A 15,884-nucleotide genomic window follows, 5' to 3' on the forward strand; every position below is an offset into this window, starting at 1 on the left:
GCCGCCGCGGTCCCTGCGCGGAGCTCCCGCCGCGGGTCCGTGCGGCGGCCGGACCCTCCCCGAGGGCGGGACGCTGCCGGGGGCGGCCCTTGCGCGGCGGCGGCGGCTCCGGGCGGGGCTCTCGGCGCGATGGCGGCGGCGGCGGCGGGGCCGTGGCCGGAGCTGGAGGCGGCGGGCGCGGGAGCGGCGTCGGGAGCTGTCGCTGGCGGGCGCGGCCGTGGCCGAGCGGGTGGCGGCGGGCGGCGGGCGGCTGCCGGAGGCGCTGCTGGCGCTGCCGCTGCTGCAGTCGCTGGAGCTGAGCGGCTGCGCGGCGCTGCGGGAGCTCGGCCCGGGCGTGGCGGCCGCGCTGCCCGCGCTGCACACGCTGGTGCTGAGCCGCAACGCGCTGGGCCCGGCCGGGCTGGGCGCGGGGCTGGGCGGGCCCCTGCCCGCGCTCCGCCTGCTCGACCTGTCCGGGAACGGGCTGGAGGCGCTGCCCGCCGCGCTCGGCGGCACCGGGGACGGCGCGGGGGACTCGGTCCCGGCCTTCCCGCAGCTGCGCAGCCTCAACCTGAGCGCGAACCGGCTGCGGGAGCTGGGCCCGGGGCTCGCCCGCGCCGCGCCGCAGCTGCAGGAGCTGCTGCTGGCCGGGAACCGGCTGCGGGCGCTGCCCGGCGGGCTCCTGCCTCCCGCGGGGCTCCCCGCGCCCTTCCCGCTGCTCAGCCGCCTGGACGCGGCCGACAACGAGGTGGCCGAGCTGGGCGCGGACATCGCGGCGCTGCCGGCGCTCAAGGTGGGAGCCGACCCCGCCGCCCCGCCCGGGTCCCCGTGGTTCGCCCCTGACCTTCCCATCTCTGTCTCCTCCAGAGCCTGGACGTGGCCAACAACCAGCTGCGGGAGCTGCCTGCCGCGCTGGCCGACTGCCCCCGCCTGAAGGAGGCCAACTTCAGGGGCAACCAGCTGAGGGACAAGCGGCTGGAGAAGATGGTCAATGGGTGCCAGACGAAGGCCATTCTGGAGTACCTACGGGCCGGGGGCCGTGGGAAAGGGAAGGTCGAGAGTGCCAGAGAGGAGGTCAGGAAGAAGAAGAGGGAGAAGCAGCAGAAGAAGGACAGCGGGGATGGGGAGCAGGACGAGGTGGAAGAGGCCAGCAAGCTGCTGGTGAAGGTTCTGCACGTCTCTGAGAACCCAGCGCCTTTGGTGGTCAAAGTGAGCCCGGGTGTCAAAGATGTGCGAGCCTTCATCGTGTGCTGTGTGCTGAAAGGAGTGAACTTAAAGCCGGGAAATGCTCTCAAGAGGTTCCTGACCATGCAGGTAACAGCTACAGCCTCGTGGTACTCATTCGGAATGGGAATATTACTGGCAGAGTTGGAAATGGACTGTTCTAGGCCCCTTCCAGCCGATGAGTTTGTGAAACTTAAGGTGAGCTCCTCACCCAGCAGGTGTGAGGGTGCAGGGTGAGTGGTGCCAGCAGCACGTGCCCAGTCAGTCCAAAATCAGCAGAACTGGTTTTTGGGAAGGACCTGTCACTGCTCAGGTATTGCGGTGAGGGCAGTGGACACACTTATATTTATGCTGTGACTGTACAGCAGCTTGTCAGTGCCGTGGAACCTGTTAAAAGCTAAAAATAACCCCGTGTCCATGTGTAGAGATCCCCTGGATTGACTCCAGCTTCCCTGATCTGTGTTAAAACCGTGTTACACACACAGCTTTCTGAATGAGGTATCCTGCCCACAGACCTGTCCCCGGGCCTGCTGCTCACCTGTCCCTTACGTGGCAGGTGGGAGCTGCTTTCAGGTTACATTACTTGAGTGTCTGGGATTGCTTTCTGACTTAAAACTTGGTTTCCCTGTAGTGAAATATGTCATGTATTGTCAGGCTTTGCTGCCTTTGTATTTGGGTTGTAATGGAGATACAGGTGGAGGGAAGGGCTCTGTTTCAGTCACCTGCCTTGTAGTGCTGCCAACATTAAATATAGAAGAATCTGCACATAGGAAGGATAAATCACAGTGACTTTTTGTTCTATTTCGATGGCATCCTTTATGTTTCAGACCAAGCTGCACGAGGACATCTGTGAGAAGCGCACAGTGGCCACCATTGCCACCCATGACTTGCAGCTTATCAAAGCTCCTCTGACATATGATGTCCAGCCTCCTGACGACCTCAAGGTAGGGCTTAAGGGTACTTTCTTACCCCATAGAGCCTAGAAAACAAACTCCAGGAGCTTTACTTTAGAGGCTGTACTGATTTCCTTGCTGTCTTGCTGTACCAGGTGCCTGGTTTAGTACTAGCGACTCAGCCTGTTTTTCGAGTGAGTGTTACAGGAGTCCATTTGAAATGGAAAGTATTTCCATGCTGAAAAAGGCATGACAACATACAAGAATATTGTTTAATTATTGACTTGCTTACAGGGGAGTGTTGTAACCCTGGTGTTTGGGTGAAATTGACTTCAAATGTTTTGTTTTCCTGTGTGGTGCAGATCATGCCCCTGGGTCGGAAGGAGATCAAGGCAAAGGACCTTCTCCGCCAGCTGCAGCTGGAGGCTGAGGAGCAGCGGAAGCAGAAGAAGCGTCAGAACGTCTCTGGGCTGCACAGGTCAGTATCTTGTTGTGCTTTTCTCACATACATTTAGAATTACATCTGCACCGAGGATGTGACAGATCTGTTTAGCACAGCAGGTGGAAGGGAAGCAGAGGGATTGAAGGGTGTGTGGTGCACACGCTGTGAGCTAAGGGAATCAGAGATGAGGTAAACTTGACACAGTAGTGGATAGGCTGTAAAGCAGCCTGTGGCCCTGCCCTGTGCTGTTCACTGCTCGTGCAGAGGTCACACACTTGTTCCTTTTTGTCACTATTTCCTGCTGTTGTGTCCAGCTGCTCTCTCACTTCTTGCTGCTTTGTTCCTCGTGGCAGGTACCTGCAGCTGCTGGATGGCAAAGACAACTACCCATGTCTGGTGGATGCTGAAGGTGCTGTGATTTCCTTCCCACCCATAACTAATAGTGAGAAAACAAAGGTACTTCCCGTTCATGGAAATGCATTAATAATTAAGCAGTGTTAACTTTCTATTGAGAGATATTTAACACAGTTCTGTGGAACTTGTGCTTGTAGTGCCGGTATAAACTCTTACAGCCTGTATCTTATGGGCTCCACTGTCAAAGGGATCTGGGAGTTAAAGTTTTACCTCTGGAAATCTCTTCCAAAGCACCAGCCTGCCTGTGCAAAGGCTTTGTCGAAGGGCAAGAATACGGTTTTTGACTGGTAAAGAACAGCAGAGCTTTGCCCCTGATTAAACTGAGTGAAAGCCTTCAGCTCTGTGTACTGGGATGTGTCCAGGGTAAGCTGCTCTGACTCCTGACTTGCTTCATCTCTGAAACTCTTACAGATTAGAAAAGAAACCCGGGACCTCTTTCTGGAAGTGACGAGTGATACCAGTTTACAGATCTGCAAAGATGTGATGGACACCCTTATCCTGGTAGGAAGTTCAGGAAAATATCCTTTGGTTCTTGGGGGGACTCCTACCAAACGTGTCATTGCTCACATGCATTGAGAAGAACACAGAAGCTGATTTGTATTTTAGTACTACTGTTACTTCCCTGCCACAGAATTGATGTTGTTCTCTGTATTTTTGCTTTTAACAGAAAATTGCAGAGCTGAACAGATCTGCCTTGGAGAACAGGGAAGGCTCTGGTTCAGATATGGAATTGGATGCTCTCTGTGGCCCAGGGAATTTGAACCTGCCCTTAGTGGTGGAGCAGGTGCGAGTGGTGGACACGGATGGGAACTTGAAAGTACTTTATCCTTCAAAAACTGACCTGGCTACAGTTTCCTCTTTGCTGACTGTGATCCGTTAGCAGCTGCCTGAGCTGAGAGAGGATTCCATTTCCTTTTTTTTTGGGGTATTTTTTTCCACATACTCAACAATGCAACTGGTGCACAGTGAGATGGTTTGGGTTTTTAAAGAAAAGATGCAGAGCATCCTGCTGGCAAGGCAATGGCTTCAGAGTTTGATGAGCTACAGCAAGGAGAATTGGGATCTTTCATGCTTAACAGAGATCGTCAGTGTTATGCCTGGGCAGAAAGAGCAGCATCTTCAAACATGGACTGAAGGCAGAGAAGGTGTTGGATGTCAGAACACAGTAGAGAAAATGATTACAATGTTTAAAACAAGCACAGTCACATTTTTTCTGCAAGATCACTTTTTCCTCCTGGTGTTTCATCTGGATCGTTATTTTAGCAGCAGAGAAATGCAGTAATTGACAGTGTGGAAATGAGGTCCTCTGCTGGGTACAACCTGGAGTCAGAATGCCAAAGCACTTTGCTGACATTTTGTTCTGCAGAATTTTATTTTTATCTGGAGTAACGGTGAACATTTAGTTGCTGTCAGAAGCATTTAGTTGCTGTCAGAACTTGAGGAATGCATTTTAAAGTGACGGTTTCTGTGTTCAGGCGTGAGCACAGCTTCCATTTTTAAGGGATTTGTTGAGTCAACTGCAGGATTTGTGTGGCCCAGTGCATTCCAGGGCCATCCTCCATTTCTGTGGGAATTGTGGTGACCTTGTGTGTGCCCAGAGAGTTACTGTGATTGGGCACTGGCTTTGTTCTGAGGAGGTTCAGATCCATTCAGAGCTGCCTCCAGCTGACACTCATTGTTCCCCCAGAATACAGGCACTGATGCCCAGTGACCCTCCTGGAGCTTTCTGCCCCACCCACTTATTTTTACTTTCTAAAATACAGGCAGTTGGAGCAGTTCTCGTTTGGCAGTCTTTGGATGACATACATGTGTGGGTGAGCAGTGGTGTGAACTCACACCTCTCCCTAAGCCAGGGTGACCCCCAGATTGACTCTCTTCTGGTAAAAATGATATCTCAGAGCTCTTAACTGAACTGCTACTATGTCAAATACATCCCCATGTTGGGACTTGCACATGGAATGGAAAAATAAAATGGCTTTTGCAGCCCTGGTCCCTCATTTTGGCATTGGTGGATGTTCAGTCATGTCACTTAGAAACTTCCCAAAGGAAAAATGGGAATTATACGCTCCCCAGCTGCTTATAACCGAGCCATCCTTCTGCTTCAGGCTTCTCTGGGAAGCCAAGTGTTACTACAGAACAAGGATTTCCAGTGACTTGTGCTCTGAGTTGGCTGAAACAATTGAATCAGATAACACCCACAGAACTTTGTGTCAGTGAAGTGAGTTTAATTTGTTGTAAGGCACAAGTTCTGAGCTGAGAACCCAGAGCCTGGTGCTGGTGCTGGGCTCTGGCTCAGCCATCAGAGCCTTTCTATCCTGGAGAAGGTCTTTCTCCTTGCTGCTGCGGGCGACGTGCGGCTGTTGCTGCTGAGCAGTGACATCTTGATACCCTTGCTCTTCAGCATCTGCTGGAACTCCATCCGCTCGTTAATGATTTTCTGAAAATCAGCCATACGTATAAGAGGTGGCAAGGCTGAGAGCAGCACTGCCAAGTGTTCTCTTACCTCAGCAGTCCCTTCCTGGCTGCTGGAAGCTGTTTGGAAGAGCCCCATACCTGCATTGCCTCCAGCACGTCGTTGTCTGTGAGCTCCCCCGGGGGTTCCTGGCTGCCCTCCACGCTGAACACGGCCTGGATTATTTTGTTGCGATACCTTTCAAACTTGGGGTAGAAGAGGGAGGAGAGCTGTGTAAACCGTGTGTTCAGTCTTTATGTGCAATTCCTTGGCACGTGCATGGATTTACAGAGACTGTCCTGTCGGTCAGTCCTTGGGCAAAGGACTGGTGAATGATGATGTGGAAAGTGTTTATGTGAAGATCAGGCGGTTTGGTCTTCAGTGAAAATGCTGTGGTAATTATGTGGGTCTAGGTGGGCCCAGGCTCTTCCCCCAGCACCGGGCACATCTGCCTGCAGGAGATAACTTTAAGGTGATTCTTGTTACCTTGGGTCTGGAAGGATGTTAGAAATATGGTGGTGTAACTGACTTGAACTCACATTTCTCAAGGGTTTCTGCCATTTGAGGTCTGTTTTCTTTTTAGCTGGCACAAGAGCTGTGTGCTCCACAGCTAGGGAGCAAATGGACTGAGATTCCCAAGTGTATCCCAAGAGAGAGGCTGGGCTCTGAGGTGAAAGTGGCCACGCTTACCTTGTTGGTGATTTGCTCCAGTGCCACTCTGGTTTGCAGTGCCGTGTGCTGCAGTTCGTCAGCCTGGCTCTGGATCTCCTTCTGGGCCTGTTTCTGCTCCAAGAGGTGGAGGCGGGTGTTCACAACCTCGGCCCGCAGCTGGTTGACTGTCCCCTGTAACTCACTGATGATCTTGCTCTGCTCAGCCAGCTGGGATTCCTGTTGTGTAACAACCTGAGCAGATACAGAAATCCAGGTGTCACTGGGGAGAAAATGTGAGCAAGTTTGGCCTCATTTTCCCACTATTTGGTCAAATGCTTCCTGGGCAGAATCTATCAACTAACAACCTTACCAGTACGGCTAGCTGTTATTATTTGGTGTTTTCTCTAAAACTGTTTGGATTGACTAGGGTTTTTATATCCCAAATGCCACCAATCCTAAAACCAGCCCAGTGAAGCAGCAAGATCCAGACTTTTCTGCAGAGGCTTTGCACAAATTCACCTGATGAAGGTTGCGGTTCTCCTCCTCCATCATCACCACAGTTTCTTCCTGCCTCTGTTCTTCTGTCATGCTGCAAAACTAGAAGGGGAATATTTTACACTTCAGTTTTGCAGTTACAGGTGCCCCTTCTGCCTATGAGAGAGGGACATCCCAAAATCCCAAATTCCCAGCTTCCACATCTCCTGCTAGCCATGGCCACCACACTCTCAGGCCGTACCTTGTCAGACACAGCTTGGAGCTGGGCTTCTCGCTCTCTGAGCTGCTTCTGGAGCATTTCCTTTTCAGCTCTGATTCTCCGAAGCTCGGATTCTTGGATCTCCATCTGTCTTTGCAAGGAAGAGATTGCACCTGTAAAGTGGGAGAGAACTCTGTTAGCAAAGAGCCCTGCTGAATGCTCTGTGTCTGCCTTTTTCAGGTGAGCATCAGCAAAGCCACTGTGGGAATGGTCTGGGAATAGACTTGGGTCACATTATTGCTGCATCCACAGCGATTCTGGGTGATAATGTGGTTTGTGGTGCTTTGCTGGGCTTGTACAGCCTGCAGAAAAGGTGGTTTCACTTCAGGGTGACCTAATTGTGGCCTACCACAAGGGGCCAATGGGAAAGATGTAGAGAGACTGTTACAAGGGCCTGGAGTAACAGGACAAGGGGGAATGGCTTCACACTGATAGCAGGATTAGATGGGATATTAGGAAAAAATTCTTCCCTGTGAGGGTCCTGAGGCCCTGGCACAGGGTGTCCAGAGAAGCTGTGGCTGCCCCATGATCCCTGGAAGTGTCCCAAGGCCAGGTTGGAGGTTGGATGGGGCTTGGAGCAAGCTGGGATAGTGGAAGGTGTCCCTGCCTATGGCAGGGGATGGGACTGGATGATTTTTAAGGTCGCTCCAACCCAAACCATTCTGTGATACCACGTGTAATAAACAAAGCGAGTTTGTGTGAGGTGGGCGCTGCTCTGAGGACACGCGGAGTGGGCACCTCGAGCCCCGCTTTGTCACTCTGCTCAGGGCTTTCTCCCCTGGGTTTTCTCATGTTCCTCATTTCCAAGGGGAGAAAGAAAGCCTTTTCAAAACACGTGGTTTTTCAGCCTGTGAGCAACACCCTGTAATGTTTCCAAGGTCAGCCGAATTGAATGAGACCTAAGCAGGTAAAGGTGTGCTCTGGGCACCTCCCGCGGTACCTATGGCCATGTTGTGGTCATCCTTGGCTTTCCTCAGCTCTTGCCGGAGCTGTCCCATGATTTCGTTGAGCGCCGGTTCTTGTAAACAGCCTCCGGCTTCCATCGCCCGGGGCTGGGGCTGGGGCCGGGCCGGGGCCTCTCCCGGGGCCGCGGGGCTCGGAGCGGGGCCGCTGCCGGGCAACAGCGTGAGGCGGGCGGGCCTTCCGCTTCCGAGTCAGCGGGCCGGGCCATGGGGCGGAGGAGGAAGACGCTGCACGACTACGCGGCCGAGTTCTCGGAGCTGTCGGTGCGGCGGGAGCCGGCGGGGCCGGGCCCGGCCGTGGCCGTGGAGACGCTGTTCTGCACGCCGTGCCAGCTGCCCCTCAGGGTGCGCCGCGACCGCATCCTGGAGCACCTCAGCTCGGGCCGCCACTGCCGCAACCGCCGCCTGCTCCGGCAGCTCGGGCTGCGCTCCCCGGGGCTCCGGTGAGGGACCGACCGCTGCTCGGGCTCAGCCGGGTTCTGCCTCACCCGCCCCATCTCAGTCTCACCCCATCGCAGAACAGTGTCCCCCGACCGGGTCAGGGCAGTGACTGTCCCCCTGTGCTGTCGCCCCTCGAGTGCTGTGTGCGGTTCTGTGCTTCTCTACAAAAGAGAGGTTGAGGGGCTGGAGCGTGTCCAGAGAAGGGCGTAGAGCTGGGGAAGGGTCGGGAGTCAGTCCGAGGAATGGCTGAGGGAGCTGCGGGTGGCACTTGGTGCTGGGGTTTAGTTGACAAGGAGGTGTTCAGTCAAAGGTTTGCCCTGATGATATTGGAGGTCTTGTCCAACCTTAATGATTCTTTAATTATCTGCCTCACCTGGCCCCACTCAAGAAGCATTTGGACAATGTCCTCAGACATATGGTGGCATTTTTTGGTGGCACGGTGTTCTTCTCAAGAGTTGGATTCGATGATCCTTGCGGGTCCCTTCCAGCTCAGGATATTTTCTGATCCTCTGATCTCTGTCTCCTCAGCTCTGCAGATCCCGACTCCAGCCTGAGCCTGGACCTTCCCCTGCCACTCAACGTGCCCTCCCTGCTCTCCCATCCCTCCTTCCTCATCACCACTGGATCCAGCACCGGCTACAGCATGGTCCCCTCCCCACCCTCCTACCACAAGCTGCTGGTTCCCCACCACCCCATCCCTGCTGCGCACGGGGATGACCCAACGCCCTCCACCTCCGCCAGCCACCCCTCCTTGCTGGCCACCTTCCACACCAAGATTGCACCTGTTGGCCAAAGTGGGCCCACACCTGATTCCTCCAACAGCCCAACACCCCTCTCATATCACGGTGGCAGCGGTGTCGGCCTCGTGCTCTTCGGCGCAGGGCTTGTGAGCAAAGCCTTGTTGCAAAGCCTGGTGGAGGAAACGGGCTGCTGCCTGCTGTACGTGGTGGAGGATCGGCCCGAGGAGGTGGAACGAGCGTTCGGCACCGAGGTCCCAGCCGGCACCAGGGTGCTGCAGCGGCAGGATGCTGCCGTTGCGCTCGGCGATCCGCGGTACTCACAGCTCCCGTGTGCGGCTCTGCTCCGGGCAGGGCGTTCCGTACAAACCTTGCCTTCCCTTCTGGGGAACTCTGTAGCAGCCCCAGACTGTGATTCTGCCATCTGTGTGGGAAGGAGGGGCCGTTTTGTCACCTGCCCATGGGTGACAAAAAGGGTCACTTATGCTTTTGTCTTCTACCCTCCTTCAGGAGTCTCTGAGGAGCTTAACTGGGTTTACATACCCAGATTAATGGAAACTTGGAGCTGTTTAGTTATAGGCAATTTTGTTGAGAAATATAAGAAAAGCATTTTCCACAGAACAATAATAAATGACACCTTCCCTGCAGCCTGCCAGTTTTCCTGTCTCAGAGCAGTTGGCTGAGTTCAATGGCTCTTGGAGCTCTGTGATAAGCGGGGGTTGGTGTAAATAGGGAGGAGTGTGGTGGTTTGCTTTACAGTTGAACTGAACAACTGGTACATCGCTAAAGTGCTGTTACTGTCAGGTCTAAAATACTGCAGGGAGCAAAAGGCAGAGCTTTTAGGAAAGGCTGATTTGATACTAGAAAGTAAAGAATCACAGGAAGCTAACATGCATTGATTAGCAGCTCTGCCACATAAATACTTTGGATTTCTGTGTGTGTGTTAACTGACAGGATTTAAGTCCTTTTTAAAGGAAACCTTTAAAATACTTTCTCCTTGAAGATGCAGGAAAAGCAGTGCAATTCCTTTGTGCCACTTCTGATTTTAACCTATGTGTGTCACTCTATATTTCATCCTTGAAGCAGGCACTGAGTTCCTTCTATTTACCCTCTGGCTCTTGCAGAGCAATGAGGTTTTAGGTTTTTTTAACTGTAACCAAATAGAGCTTTTGGGCATTGTTTGGCCTAGTGAAAACCTCGTCCACACTGAAGATCTCTCTTGATTCCTGCAGAGTCTCTGGAGCCATTATTTGTTCTCCACCTGACGAAGCCCCTGAGATAGTAAGAGATGCCTTACGAGCAGGTAAGAGGAGCAACAGCACATTCAGCTTTTCCCTGTGCACTTGTGAGTGTGTTTGTATTTCAGCAGCATTCCTGGAGCTGTGCAGGCTCTCTAATTGTGTAATTAAAGTGACTGAGATCACTGCTGGTGTTAATGGCTGGGCACCAGTGAGGTTTGTGCTGTGCTGGTCCCAATATGACTGGGCAGTGTCTCATCCTAAAATCAGGTGTCCTAAAATCAAGACTCACAGAAAAGCTGTCGCCAGAACAGTCCCACTCCTGAGGTCTGGGACAGCTGAAAGCACAGCAGGCAGGCAGAAGGGGGTAAATGCCATCAAAACCAGAAATGTAATGAGCTGTGTACCATACTGAAAGATCAAGGTGTTTTGTGCAGGTGTGTCTCCCCTGAGCCCTGTGTGTGTCCTGTTTTGCACAGGTAAAGGTGTGTTCTGCGAGGGGCTGCCCAGCTTGGACAGACAAACAGCAGAAGCCTGTTTTGATGAGGCCGACAGGTGTGGGAGGCCACTCGTGTGTGGGTTTTACAAGTAAGACCAGTGGTTTTCCTGTGATATATTCTTGATAAAATCACATGTCTGGAAGCAGCACTGATTCCTCGGGCTTTCCTGACTTTGTCCTCAAATCAGCTTGGGTTTCACCTCATTCCTTGTTTCCCTTGGAAGGCGCTTTGACCCAGCCCTGCAGTTCTTGTACAAGAAGGTTCGGGACAGCCGGGCGCTGGGCAGGATCCACCGCATATCCACCATCAGCAGCCTCTATCCAGCAGCCTCTCTCAGCCTGCTGAAAGCCTCAGGTACCCAGCAGGTTCCTGCTGAAGAGTCTGGGCTTGACTCAGAGTCATGGAATGGTTTGGGTGGGAATAGACCTTTAAGCTCATCTGTTCCACCCCCTGCCATGGGCAGAGACACCTTAACCAGACCAGGTTGATCCAAAACCTGTCCAACCTGGCCTGGAAATGTCTCTGTGTTCTGTGGGAATTCCCCTGAGTTTGTATAGCCTTAAGATCCATGGGGAGGAGTGTTTTCTTTACCAAACTTCATTCCTGTGCATTTTTTTGTCCCTTTAGTATTAGTTTCTTCACTCTGGGGGCTTTTTATACCATCTCTGTGCAGTTCAGAAATGTCCATTGGCTGTGGGTTTCACTATGGAGGCCTTAACGCCTGGTTTTGGTTCTTCCAGGTGGAATTTTTTACAACGCTGCCGTGCATGACATAGATATTATCAGTTTGTTGTTGGGAGAGAGTGTGCCAGATACAATATTTTCCCTGGGCCATGCCTTCTGTGCAGGTAAGAATGAGTCTTTTGATGATTTATTGGACTTCAGTGTTAAAACTGGGAAGAAAGAAGGAACAAGAGCATGGTAGCCATGACAATTGTTCCATCGTGGAGCAGTTGAATAAACAGGCTGGTGAGACAGAAGGCAGGTTCCTCGGGGGTTTTGTTGAAGATCTCCGGGTCTGGTGAATCTCCTGCTGATGTGAAGCAGTTGCAGTGGAGTTATCATTGAACGTTACTCTGCAGGACACCAGGTTTGGAACCAGAGTGCAGAAAATACTGAGCAAAGCTTTGAGCTCCCAAGAATGTCAGTGAAATGTTCATTCTGTGCTTTCTCTGGCCCTTCCCTGTGGATCCCAGCACAAAGCTGTGCGTTTGCTCTGGGTCGTGTTGGGCTGACATGCACGTTCTGGGTTACCACACTCATTTAAACAAACCATAAAGGGTGGAAGCGGCCATTTTTGAAATGGAAATGCGGAGTTTTAATTAAGGTAATTGCAGCAGCTGCCAAGCTTGGCTGGCTGGGGTGAGGAGGGGCAGGATGCAACGCTCTCCTCCGTGGCACAGCGTTGAAATGCAGCAAACAAGAGCCCTCCAGGAGGGTTCTGTACCCTCTGCCTCACTCCAGCAACATGCTGGAAGTTGCCTGACCCTGGAAGCAGGGGTGGGTGCCCTCGTTAGGGAGAGCTGCAGGCTGGAAAGGAAGAGTTGGGTCTGGGGCTGTGTTGCTGCAGAGCTGCCTGTTCTTCATCAGGAGTGCTGGTGAAGCAGCTGGAGTGCTGTCACCAGGGCGTCCTGTGGGAAGGTGTCACGAAGCCAGTGTCACCTCCCGAAGGAAGAGGAGCAGTTTGGAGCTGTAGAACGTGCTGGTTTGCTGTTCCTGGGGTGAGCCAGGCCTGTTTTGTCCCCAGACATGGGCTGCCTGAGGGATGTGGACACGGTTGCCGTCAGCATGAAGTTCCCCAGCGGAGCCATTGTCACTCTGGACGTCAGCCAGCACTGCACCAGGAGCTGTGACCAGCGGCTGGAGGTGGGCTCCTGCTGCTCAGTCACGTCTCTTTTGACTCCAGAGCCCAGCACAAGCTTCCCCCTCTTAGTGTGCCTGCAGCACCCCTTCTGACAGAATACAGAATCACTGAGGTTGGAAAAGACCTCCAGGATCATCAACTTCAACCTGTGACCAATCCCCACCTTGTCACCCAGGGCAGAGCTCTGAGTGCCACATCTGTTTGTTAGGCTGTTGCCTCAGCAGCAGTGGCTTCTTGTCCTTTTTCAGTCTACAGTCCACTTTTTCTTTTCTCAACCAAATTTTCTCTCTGCTCCGTGCATTATGTGGTGTTTTGAGCTGCATGAATCATACCAGAGCAGGAACTGGTGTCAGCTCTCCTGAGGCTGAAATTGTGCAGATTTCCTTTGTCCTTCCCAGGGTGGTCTCAGCTGTGTAGCAGGAGTCCAGCACATGAAAGGGGAAGAAAAGTGTAAATTCCTGCAGTCATGAATGATTACAGCTCTGGGGGCTGGTCCTGGGGAGGAATTTCTGTTAAACACTTAGAAAAGGGGCTTTGCTCAGGTGAGGTATCACACTGTACTACAGCACATCCATGGTGATTCTGTTGTGTCTGAGCCATACCAGGGTGGGACAGGCGTGACTCCTCATTTCAGAACCTACTTTTGTTTTGGTTTTACAAACCAGGGCTTCTCTAACCTGGCCAGGTGAGTGAGATTGAAAGTGTGATAACTTAAAAATGTTCTTTCTTCCCTGTTTTGCTCCTTCCCTCAGGTTCATGGGTCTCAAGGGACGTTAAGGGTGGACAACCAGAACCCCCTGGGCATCACAGAGCATGGGACTTCTGTGTCCATCTGTCCCCAAACCCAAGCTGAGCGCTACAGAGACGCGTACAGGCAACTCTTCCGGCACTTCCTGAGAACTCTGAAAGGTGGGACAAGGTTTAACTTGATGGCTGGTGTTGCTTTGGATTGGCTTTGTCAGGGAATTTGCTGTGTCAGGTCATGGAGATGGGTGGGGGATGATGATCTGAAACTGTGCTGGGAAGAAATGAGAATTGGGAGGGGAAATTGCCTTGGACCTTGCTGTCCTTTGCGATGAAAGCAGCTGTTTATGACTGGCAGTCCTGGCTGCCCAGAAGGGATAAAAATCACAGAATCATGGAGTGGGCTGGATAGCAAGAGGCTTTGAAGATCATCTAGTCCAAGCTATTTTTGTTCAAGAGTATTTCAGTTGTTGTGGCTGCATTGACAGGGCAGGAGGAGGGGGCTGAAACGTTTAAAATCCTGCGTCCCCAGCCCCAGGAGCTGCTGTGGTGGGGTCTGTGCTCACAGGGGAGCAGGGGTTCCATGCAGTGCTTTTGTTCCTGTCCCACAGGCCACGAGCCCCCCGTGGTCACCAAGGAGCAGTTCCTCTGGACGATCCAGGTCGCTGCAGCGGCCGAGCAATCCTGGAGGAACGGATCTGCCGTGGACTTGCACAGCAGTGTCACAGACCCGCCTGGAGTCAAGGCTGAGCTCGTGTGACAGCCATTCAGCTGGGACACAGGGAGGACTTCTCACCCAGTGGCCTCAACAGAAGCCTGGATGGTGGTTTTGATGTTCCCACTGGGAATGCCCGGCAGATAGAGGCACTTCTGAACCAGGAGCACTCGGTGCTGGGGCAGTGCAGGCCTCCTACCACATCAGCCAGAGCCTGCGAGAAATTCTGTGTGGTTTCATCCAGGTGGTTTTTCCTCCTGGAGAGTGCTGCTGGCCACAGAGCTCTGTTTTCCTGGAAGGAGTGATGCTCCTTGGACCAGGCAGGGTGGTGTAGGGCCAATAGCTGGGATGAGGGAGAAGAAGTCTCCCCTTGGAGAGGGAACAGCCACTGCCTGCCTGGAGGAGAGGTCACAAGCAGGTGCCTTCCCAGCAGTGCCACAAGTGAAGTGAGGTGATGCTCAGAAAGCCACAGGAGCATCTGGTCTGTGAGGATGTTTGGGTTGGCCGTATGGAAGAAATTGGAGGGTGGTGAGGGGCTGGAATGGATTTCCCAGAGCAGCTGTGGCTGCCCCATCCCTGGAAGTGTCCAAGGCCAGGTTCTTTGGGCACCCTGGGACAGGTGTTCCCGCCCGTGGCAGGGGATGGGATGAGCTGTAAGGTTCCTTCCAAATAAACCAGTCTGGGATTCCATGATGCTGTTTGGGACACAGACCCCTGCAGAAGGCAGAGCCACAGGCAGTGTCTCTGCCAGGAGCTCTGGACCTTTGTCATGTGTGGAGCTCTCTGCAGGAGTGTGGCTCTGACTGCTCCTGTATGGCTGTCACATGCCAGTTTTCAAGATCTTTTGACCCCTTTTTTTTGTATTTTTTTTTAATTGCAACAATATTCTTGACTTCTTCCATTCCAAGGCATTAGTTTATAAACTTCTTGCAAGAACTTTTGGTTCAGTCAATTCCCAGTTCCTACCTGTGGAATATATACTCCTAAAACTAGAAATAGTGGTGATATTTGTGTTCTCTTTGGGAAATTGTTTTCAACAGTGTAATTTTTCCAAGCTCAGAAAAACTGTGTCTTAATGCTTGTTCTCATTCATTCACTAATTTTCAGTCATTAATTGAGAGAAGAAAAATGTTTTATGTATCCAGAAACTATTTTTTGCCTCTCTGTACTCACTGTTGCAGTTTAATACTCAATGGTGGGTTTTCTTTTCATTTCAGTCGCTTCAGACCCTTTGAGGTCCTACAGGTGAAGGTTATTCTGAGTTAGGAGGGCACTTTCTGTCCAGTTTTAATTTCCAGATGCAGCAGTTCCCACATGTGCTTTTATTGTGTTACAAAAAAAAAAACCCAAAACAACCAAAAAAAAATAAACCAAAAAACAAACAACCCAAAACAAAAGAGAAACCACAGCTATAAAAATAACACATTTTCCAAAGGTAACTTTACAAAACATACAATTCCTACCACGGAGTGATCCATTAATACTGCTGGGAAGAACCCCGGGAACGCTGCTGCAAAAGCTTTAAAGCGTTAAAGTGCTTTACTGAGCTGTTTCCTGGGGACACAGATTCGCTGTCAGCCATGCCAGGGGAGTTCCCAGTCCCCAGGGTTCCCAATCCCGGTGGTGGGAGCGGCGGGATGGCCTCAGGGATGGGGACTGCGCCTGCAGCTCACCAGCACCCGAGGGAGAGGATGGACAGGAGCCACCTCTGTGTGCTGAAGGCTCGTGGGACACCCAGACAGGACCTTGGAGGAGAGTCCTGGGCCCAGGGATGTCCAGTGGTCACTCCTGTCCCCCTTGGAGTGGGAACAGCCACTGCCTGCCTGGAGGAGAAGTCACATCTCAGGTGAGCCCTGGTGGGGCTTGAGCTCTTT

The 15,884-nt window shown here is 52.5% G+C and overlaps 3 protein-coding genes across 3 annotated transcripts; 2 read left to right on the plus strand and 1 right to left on the minus strand.

Annotated features, from left to right (window-relative positions):
• Positions 1-129: 129 nt before the first annotated feature.
• On the plus strand, positions 130-4,949 carry LRRC47 (leucine rich repeat containing 47). The gene is given in 8 exon segments (XM_040084702.1): positions 130-174; positions 176-772; positions 847-1,293; positions 2,031-2,147; positions 2,459-2,574; positions 2,892-2,994; positions 3,364-3,453; positions 3,620-4,949. Coding segments are annotated over 8 exon segments (1,728 nt in total). The 3' UTR covers positions 3,833-4,949.
• A 173-nt stretch (positions 4,950-5,122) lies between these two features.
• On the minus strand, positions 5,123-7,918 carry CCDC27 (coiled-coil domain containing 27). The gene is made up of 6 exons (XM_040084704.1): positions 7,750-7,918; positions 6,792-6,922; positions 6,575-6,652; positions 6,095-6,307; positions 5,506-5,610; positions 5,123-5,389 (listed from the first exon to the last, which is right to left on the minus strand). The coding sequence occupies exons 1-6, from the start codon at positions 7,850-7,852 to the stop codon at positions 5,252-5,254; spliced, it is 768 nt and encodes a 255-aa protein (XP_039940638.1). The 5' UTR covers positions 7,853-7,918; the 3' UTR covers positions 5,123-5,251.
• A 209-nt stretch (positions 7,919-8,127) lies between these two features.
• Positions 8,128-15,348, plus strand: LOC120762357 (myo-inositol 2-dehydrogenase-like). Its single transcript, XM_040084703.2, has 9 exons — positions 8,128-8,214; positions 8,741-9,265; positions 10,182-10,252; positions 10,667-10,775; positions 10,911-11,041; positions 11,428-11,535; positions 12,435-12,553; positions 13,304-13,460; positions 13,907-15,348. Exons 2-9 carry the CDS (start codon positions 8,856-8,858, stop codon positions 14,053-14,055), a joined length of 1,254 nt encoding a protein of 417 aa, XP_039940637.1. The 5' UTR covers positions 8,128-8,214; positions 8,741-8,855; the 3' UTR covers positions 14,056-15,348.
• The last annotated feature ends 536 nt before the right edge of the window (positions 15,349-15,884 follow it).

The sequence above is a fragment of the Hirundo rustica genome, chromosome 22, assembly GCF_015227805.2.
Source record: "Hirundo rustica isolate bHirRus1 chromosome 22, bHirRus1.pri.v3, whole genome shotgun sequence".
Taxonomy (NCBI): Eukaryota; Metazoa; Chordata; class Aves; order Passeriformes; family Hirundinidae; genus Hirundo; species Hirundo rustica.

Bases quoted from the DNA above. Each gene is read 5' to 3' on its own strand.
- CCDC27 (XM_040084704.1), bottom strand. From the start codon at position 7,852: ATGGAAGCCGGAGGCTGTTTACAAGAACCGGCGCTCAACGAAATCATG. The intron at 6,653-6,791 runs GTACGGCCTGAG...TTCCCCTTCTAG, and splicing joins TCCAAGCTGTGTCTGACAAG to TTTTGCAGCATGACAGAAGA. The intron at 6,308-6,574 runs GTGAATTTGTGC...GTATCTGCTCAG, and splicing joins AGAACCGCAACCTTCATCAG to GTTGTTACACAACAGGAATC.
- LOC120762357 (XM_040084703.2), top strand. From the start codon at position 8,856: ATGGTCCCCTCCCCACCCTCCTACCACAAGCTGCTGGTTCCCCACCAC. The intron at 11,536-12,434 runs GTAAGAATGAGT...TTTTGTCCCCAG, and splicing joins GGGCCATGCCTTCTGTGCAG to ACATGGGCTGCCTGAGGGAT. The intron at 13,461-13,906 runs GTGGGACAAGGT...CCTGTCCCACAG, and splicing joins CTTCCTGAGAACTCTGAAAG to GCCACGAGCCCCCCGTGGTC.